Source organism: Drosophila montana, unplaced genomic scaffold (genome assembly GCF_035044405.1).
Source record: "Drosophila montana isolate Dmon_TW-CO22-7 unplaced genomic scaffold, ASM3504440v1 contig_1624_1, whole genome shotgun sequence".
Lineage (NCBI taxonomy): Eukaryota > Metazoa > Arthropoda > Insecta > Diptera > Drosophilidae > Drosophila > Drosophila montana.
The window spans coordinates 3,907,998-3,916,557 of NW_026996559.1; the positions used below are offsets into that span (position 1 = coordinate 3,907,998).

The window sequence follows — 8,560 nt, forward strand, 5'->3', positions numbered from 1 at the left end:
GAAGAAGAAGAAAATAGTAAACTATTCTACCTATTCTATTTCATCATGATATCTACTATAGCAACGTATTAAGATTGAGTCTGTTCCTGTGTTTAACATTTTTCACATCTCTGTACTTCGTTCATGTTTGATATTCAAGCGCTATGGAATTTGATATATAGGAAAACACATCAGAGAACATGTATATATAATGAAAATGGCTAATCAGTTTGGTATGATATATATTTAAATAAAAAATACCTGTATATATTTTGGATATATTAGATTCTTGATTCTAGAAAACATTTTCGGGAATCGATAAATCGATTATTTTCGAAATATATGCATCCCTAACAAAAGCTGATAACTCTACCATTATGATAGCATCTTTAAAAGAGTATAAGCCATTGTACCTGGACCATAAGAGTATAGATCAAAAACAATATATGGGATATATTCTTTATCTATTTATTCCAAATAAAAACTGAACATGTAACTGTTGTTTTATACTGTTGGGTACAGTTGTGCTTAAGTCCCGTTAGGAATTTATGAGCATATCCCAAGCCAGACAAAACACCATCATCAGTTGCGGTCATTCATAGATGTTGGAGCGGGTTGGGGTTGGTTCAGGAAACGGCAACATCACTGATTCATATGCGCCCCTGCTCCAGGTTCTGTAGCATTTACTTTGGCTAGCCGTGTAGGTGGGTGGGGGGGTGGATGGATAGCAGCTGCTGTTCGGTCGACCAGGCTGGCCAGACCTTCTTACGAATGTAATTTTTATTTACACAATTTTAAGCTAATATTACGTTCCAGCCACGCCCAAAGTCGCCCGGGAGAAAAAAAAAAGAAATGCCGGCGAATTTGTCCCAAAAAAGGATTAATGAAATAAAATTATCTCTTTTTCGGCGTAACGCGAACCACTCGACTTCGATGGTGGCATGCAGAGGCGGATGCCTAGTCAAAGGAAGGGGGCAAGGGGCGCGTAATGGGGCCGGCAGCCTTCTGTTTTCTGTGTGTAGTGAGCTTTTTTCGTCTCTTTTTTGCTTTAATTGTAATGCCTATTTTCGCTATTTCTTTTCCATACTCTCTTTCTATCCCTTTCTCTTACACAGTCTGTGAGTGCCCGGCATCGGGTTGGGCTAATGCTGGCTGGGTGCTGCGGAGGAAGTGAGCGTGGGGGGGGGGGGGTGGGTGTTTGACACTTAGGAACCTCATCAAGTAACAACACGTACAAATCTTTTGTGCTCCCCGTCTGGCCGCCTGGCCGCTAGTGCAATTCAAATTAAGTAGCACGCGATGGGTTAGCTTAAAAAAAAAATGGCGCATAGACCTGGTGGAGAGGGGAGAGGGGACAGGGTTGCCAGTACTAATGTGGGAAGGTAACATTCAAAGGGTTGCACACAAAAAGAAAGTGAATAAAAACAAAACAAAAACTAAATTGCAGATAAATAAAAAAGTCTATTGCCTTACAAAACTCTTGTTGCTGCTCAAAGGCATGGGGTGGAAGGGGGGGGGGGGTGGCGTTAATTGCCACCCCATTCCACAGCCCAGGCAGAGGGGTGCCGCAGCTGTTTGCCAGGTCCTTATAAAACCATAATTGGCAAAACAGGCATACAAATGGAACCACTTCAGGTACAAATGGATGCTAGAATTACGAAAAATAGAGAAAAGTAGGTGGAACATTTATCGCATTTACTTTTAAACAAAAAAAGTTTGAATTATTTTAATTATTATTATTATTATTCCTTTTATATTTTCGTGTGAAAAAACCTTCTGAGGAAAACTATTTCCATATTCATCGTAAAAATCTGGTAACACTTATTTTGAATAAACTTCATTGAAGTGCTAAAAAAGAAAACTCTTGCAAAAATACATATACATGCATATATAAATATGACAAGATATATTATAAAATGTGCATATAATTACTCATCTTTTGGCTGCTTTTTATATTTATTAGATTAGAACACTATTCTATATATACTAAACCATACCAAAGATAATAAACTATTCCCAAAATGATAAGATATATTGCTTGAACCCATTTTAGCTCAAACAATTCTATTAAGTTTGTACTAATACTTTATTTTCCAAACAATTTGTTTAATGTTTACTGAAAAAAAGAAATTTGTTCTATTAAGAGCACGTTTCTTCAAGGACCAGGCCCCATTAATGAGACCTGTGCCCATCTTTAATGCCAAAAAGAGGGAGGTAAAAAATGCTTCGTCTTATAGTCAAGATCTTAATGTGCATATTCTTTAGAAATTAATTCAATTAAACGTAAAATTCAAAGCTCAAAATGCGGTTGAACTGTTGTACGAAAATTTGCTGACACCCAACAGCAAGAGTTGGCTGCTCCATACACTAGGTTAAGCCACTTCGTGGAACTTGATGGACAGCGAGTTCGGTTTACTGGTAAGGGTTTCTCAATCTTCTCAACAATGGCCAAGCAGATTTGAGGATTCGGGCGACAAATGACTACCGACTGGCTGTCAGTCAGTTTGGCAGCGAGTGTATATGCTGTGCTGGCTAAATGGAATACATAAATGTCATTTATTCATTTATGCAAAACTTGTAATAATGACAACGGCTTTGGCATGGGTAGTCAGATTCGTGAAATCCGTGCAAGCGCCGAAAAAAAGAGGGAAGAAAAGTTGTTGACTCTGAAAGATTTTCATGGCACCCAACGATGGTCCTGTCAAAATTTTCTGTGTACGCGCGCCAAAAATTTTTCTGCCAAGGTGTGCAATGGCTTTTGCTGCGGGATGATGACTATTACGGCCCCACCTTCGCACTCCTCAATAGATGCCGTACTGCTGTTGTTGTTGTTGTTGTTGTGTGCGGTAATAAAATTCTTAATGTGCCATTAAATCCTTCTACTGGCAACGTCATCAGCGCGTCATGACTTTTGTGAGCCGCCCAACGACTACGACTCCAACGACAACGTCGACAGCTCTTCCCTATTGCTGGGTTGCTGTCTTGGAATTCCGCCAAGCCAAAGAAATCTAACGAAAATTTTGCTACGAAATGGCACGTAAATAAATTGCAAAGATTTGTCGTCTGTTGAGGATGCGGACCTGGCAGCACCACCAGCACCAGCAGCACCAGCACCAGCACCAGCACCAGCAGCAGCAGCAACAACAATTGGAATGAGCATAACACCTGCCCCGCAGACTTGAGACTGTTGTGCGGTTTGCCTGGCCGCCAACCTGCCACACTGAGCAAAAGGACAACAAATGAGTTAACATTTTTGGCGTAGCTTCGTGAAAGCCTTGGCAATCGTTGTTTCTATACACTGTTGGCAATTCCAAGCACCCCATACCCCATCCCCAAATATCAATCCCAACCACGATCCCTATTCCCCCCTCCAGGCTCAACCATAATATTCACCTTTCAGCCCGTTGGCTGCTGTCATTATGATTATTGTCACTTGGTTGGGGTGATTCAATGCATTTAGATTGCATAATTAAGTAACGCGCGTATTTCATGAAACTCTCTTCAAGACGGATTCCAACTCGGACTTCAACTCGACCGTCGAGCTGTTGGTCTACAGAATACGCGTATATCAGAGTATATGTAGTAACATTAATTTAATCAATTAACCTAAACAAATCTATAGGTGATAATTCGATAAGGAATTCAAATTGTTTAGCATAATATTAAAGAAATAGTCGGATATGTGACACATTATCTAAAATAAATGCATAAGCGGACTTCGGTGCAGGATTTTTTTCAAGGTGGTTTCCATATTATTTGAGATTGATTCGAGCGTCTTTCAAAATAGTCTGCAAATTTGGCGAAATTATCCTGAAGCCCACATCATTTTTTTCGGAATTCTTTCAGAAATTATCCGGGAAATTCGGAATTCCTTCGTACCTTTTCTGCGATTTTTGAGGAATTATGCTGCAACCTTACCATAATTCTCTCCGAACTCTTCAGCTGAACTCATGTCCCCCTTAAAGTTTTATTTTTATCTTTAGGAATTCGTCTGCGAATTTTCGGGAATTATCCTGGAACCTTACCTTAATTCTCTCCGAATCCCCCATCTGAACTAATGTCCCTCACATTATTTTTTTCGGAATCCTTTCGGAATTTTTCTGCGAAGTTTGAGGAATTATGATTGAACGTAATGATAATTCTCTCGGAGTTCTTTAGTTGCATTAATACCCTCCACATCATATTATTCGGAATTTTTTCAGGTTTTCTACAAAGTTCGGGGATTATTTCATTTATTATTTATGCCTATCAAATTTACCTTGCTGCATTCTTTTAGAGAATTATTGTCCCCCCTTAATTTAATTTGGATATTTATACGGAAATGTTGTAGAATTCTTTTGCACTTGATGTAATTATTTAAGAAACTTTTTGGGAACTCTACTTATTTGGCGACACTTCAGGATTTACCTCTCTGCCTAGATTGGTCTTCAACAATACAGGAATTTCTAAAACAATTTTTAGCAGCTCTCTAAATGCGTATTAATATAGCTTGTTATTATTCACACAGAAAGAAACAATTTACATAAATTTAAGCAACTAAATGAATGGAAAATCTAATGTCTGCTAAGGATTTATATCATATATATTCTGGCAAGCGTTAGCCAATTCCTGGCACACTGAGCATAAAGTGCTTGAAGCACCGAGGCACCGACGAAATATTTTGTTGTTAGTCTTAATCATTATATGTGTGCTATTTTTATTTGTTTTTTTTTGACTAATTAGTCTAAAGCGCAGCAGCACTTGCATTTTCAGCATTATTCATTTGACCTCGGGGACTCTTAGTTATTTCGTCTAGTACTATAATAATCCGATTACTAACCGAATAGGACTACTCTATCATGTAGCTTTTGTCGACTTAGCCCAAGACGCATGCACGTGGCCGGCACTCGAAATTATTACTGCCAAGTCCCTTGCCTGCTGGGCGAGGTTGGAGCCAAGCACTTCACCCAGTTAGCTAGATGCTGCAACAAAGCTCCACAAAATTATAAACCACTCAACCTGCATTGCATGCGTTGGCATGGGAAATCGTTTCGATTGTTGCAACTGCTGCTGCCACAGCTGCTGCTGCTTCTGTTGCTGCTGCGTAGCTGCGACTGTGGCTGGCTTCGAGTATTTAATACCTGTCGTCATTAATATTTGCAGCGGTACAACAAAAGCGTCTTCTGGCCTCTAGGCCACTTGTCGATATTTAACATAATTGTGCAATTGTGCGGCAAGCACACCCACACCCACACACACACACACACGCTCAAATATATGAATACGTAAAATCAAAAAGAGTTCAAGTGTCTGCGTTTAAGTCGCACTGGTTTCTGCTTCAAGTGCCGCCGCTCACTCAGGCAGTTAATGGTTTCGCTTGTAGCGGATGTGCAATTTCTTTTAGAACAGCCTTCAACAGCCTGTCCCGCCTGTTATTAACCAACCAAGCCGCATTATAATTGTAACATTTATAGAAATGTGCTGCACAAGCTGGGGACCTCAGTTTCCTTCAAATGCGTGACCTTTCATCGGGTTAACTGCAAAAGAATGGCATTAAAGTCCACATAATCTGCCCTGTTCTTCTATGTAATTCTTCTTATCAAGACGCTTTGAGGAATTCATATTATATGTACATAAACTCTTGACCAGCACGAGGAGCTGAGTTGATAATTGTTTATCCCATCTGCTTGTCTGTTGCTTTTCCAGAATTTCTATATTTACCCTTTACCCAAAGCGATTTGTAACCTATTACAAATATATAGCTCAGTTGCACTATGTCTGCAAAGATATTGCTTGAAATAATTATAAACTGAAATATTGAACTGAATTGATATTTGCTTTCTCTTTTTCAGCAATCGAGTTAGTTTTTGTTGGGCTAATAGTTGAGGTGTTTTTTTTTGTTTGCTTAGCAGGCGTTGCCTTTTGAAATGCCCAATTTCAATAGAGCTGTTAGCTAGGAGCTCATTCGGTTCCCATTTAAAGTACAGATCACATGTGAGCAAAAAATATTTTCTGAAAGTTGAAAAAAGTTCAAAAATTCCGGTTTGAAAATAACGATAAAACATAAAAAATTAAACATAAAAAAATATAATTTCGTTTTTGATATTTCAAAAGTGAAATTTTAGAGTACAGGTAAATGATAAAGACATGCATTCAGCTTTAACCAACTCTCTCAATCGATTCCCAATCGATGTCCCGACAGAAGGTTACGAATCATGCAGCGTTCACCGGTTGGATTCATCGGCTGTTTGTGGAGACGGCCAGCTGTACCACGGCTGCTGAAACATACAATGCTTAAGCGCCATATTGCTGCCCATAGCTCGAAGAAAGGAGCGAATAGAAGCGGAAACATTAGCAAGATGGCAGCGGAACCGGCAAAAGTTGGCAGTGGCAAGACCAGCAAAAGCATCAGCTCCACCGGCCCCAGCACCAGCACCAGAACCGAGAGCGGCACCACCGGCAGAAGTGGCACCTCTGGCAAGACCAGCATAGGAGTGGATATGAATCGACCGCGGCACATAATGCGTGAAGATAATATGTGGAACGATCCACAGCGATTGGATACTAAATGGCTGCGACCGCGCGACCCCAGACGCTACAAGCCCGACTTTGGACTGACCGAGCCGCACTCGCTGCGCAAACAGTTTATGCGCAGTCCGGACGAGCGCACTCGGGATGCCATGGGACACGACTGGGAGGCAGCTGTGCGCATCGCTACCAATAGACGCCGCCGGGCTTATTTGGCCTACCACAAACGCGATCAGGAGAAGGCCGACAAGTTAGTTGAACATGGGCTGGGAGGAAAGTCGAAATCGGATGCCAGGTCCGACCGCAAGGCTAAGCGCGATCAGCCAAAGGATAGGAAATAACAATGCTATAAATTTTAAGATACGTTACCTTACCTTGGCACTTACCCAATCCCATCTATATGCTAATCGAAATGCCTCGATATCAGCGAATCATGACGGCCATAGCCAACCAAATTGCTTATGAAAAGTGTATAAATTAGCACACTTTATGTACCCAGCATCTTCAATCCCCCGAATCGCAACCCCCCTAAAAATGCTCCATAAATCCTATGCGTGCTCCTCGCGCTCCATAATCCCATCAGCCGACGCAAGTCGATGCTACTAAAAGCACATTTTACTGAGCAAAAACAAAGAGGAACAGAAAAACAAAAAGTTACCAGACAAAAAATGGATAGACGGCGTATACAGGTTGTGTAGTTTTTCGTGCGATACGTAGCGAGCAGTCAATGACCAATGGCTGAGGCGACTTCTCCGATCTGGTGTGATCCTAATATCTAGATGTATATATATATAACTATATATTTATATGCATATATATATCCATATGTATATATATTTGAACCAAAATGGCAATTTTAAAAGTACCTACAATTGCAGCAGTTTCTTTATTGATATATACATAAAACAGTATGTATATGCAATAAATTCATTTTTCTGTTTCTTTTTTGCTTCAAATTAAAGGCATTCGCTCTAAGCCGATGATAATTTGAAAAAAGTTGCCTACACATCAAAATAAAGACTATGCAACGGAATTGATGCCTATTTTTTTACTTTAAATATTTATTCATTGGAAATTGGTTGGAAAAGTGTGCGATTAAATTCCGTATCTATGGCGGAATGCTGGTATAATATATATATATAATATATTTTATATTAAATCGAAGGATTATAATATAGTCGCTCTATAAAGTTTTCCATAATATGGGTAGAGTATAATATATTATAGATATTGGTATAATATAATCGTTCCATTGAGCTTTCCAAGAGGTAGGCAGATATTTGCAATGTATTAGTTTTGGTAGAATAATGGTATGGCAATCTACAATAAATATTGTTGTAATATAATTGTACCAATATTTTTTCGAAGAACTAGACATGTACTATTCTACAGTTTTACAAATATTGATATTATCATAGTTATTAAAAAAAACCTTCAAGAAAAGGTAGATGTATCTTTGGCGAAAGATTGGTATTATAAAATATTTTAAATATAGGTTTTATGATACAGTCGCTCCCATAACTTTTCAAGAAATATATAGATAATGGCATGCTTGTACACTATGGTTCTTCCCTAAAAATAATGCAGGGAATGTCAACTTTAAGAACTAAAATTCAACAGCTATTATGCCTTTCAAATTTTCAACTAGTATTATAATGCATATATATATCGCGTGATCCAAGTCGAAGGCATCACAGATGCGCTTGCTTTAGATACTTAGTTGCTGGTAAAAGGCGCGCATTGCTCTGGCACTTGGCAAGAAATATGGCAACACCTTCGCTACGGACATTAATTTTTACTGCTTTTGGGTTTTCAATTTGCCAAAGAAGCCACGTGAACGATGACGACGACGAACACGACGACGGCGACGGCGACGGCATTTAACGCCGTATAGAAAATCAAACGCAAAAGGTCGGAGACAAAGGCACTTCGCAGTTGGCACAGGAGCAGCAGAAGCGACTTGTGATATATGTATGTACGCCAAAACGAGAGTGTCCCCTCCCATCCTCCTGAGTGTGCCACGTTCCGGGCCAGTCAGTAACCCTTTATCGAGACGCGCAGCATGGGGCAAGTG

General features: G+C 39.7%; 1 protein-coding gene across 2 annotated transcripts; it reads left to right on the plus strand.

Moving 5' to 3' along the window:
- Positions 1–5,919: 5,919 nt before the first annotated feature.
- On the plus strand, positions 5,920–7,519 carry LOC135440635 (uncharacterized). 2 transcript variants are annotated; one of them, XM_064699915.1, is made up of 2 exons: positions 5,920–6,090; positions 6,161–7,519. In XM_064699915.1, the coding sequence occupies exon 2, from the start codon at positions 6,174–6,176 to the stop codon at positions 6,825–6,827; it is 654 nt and encodes a 217-aa protein (XP_064555985.1). In that variant the 5' UTR covers positions 5,920–6,090; positions 6,161–6,173; the 3' UTR covers positions 6,828–7,519. The 2 variants fall into 2 exon arrangements, with proteins under 2 accessions (XP_064555985.1, XP_064555986.1); XM_064699916.1 differs by having other exon boundaries at positions 6,164–7,519.
- Positions 7,520–8,560: the final 1,041 nt, after the last annotated feature.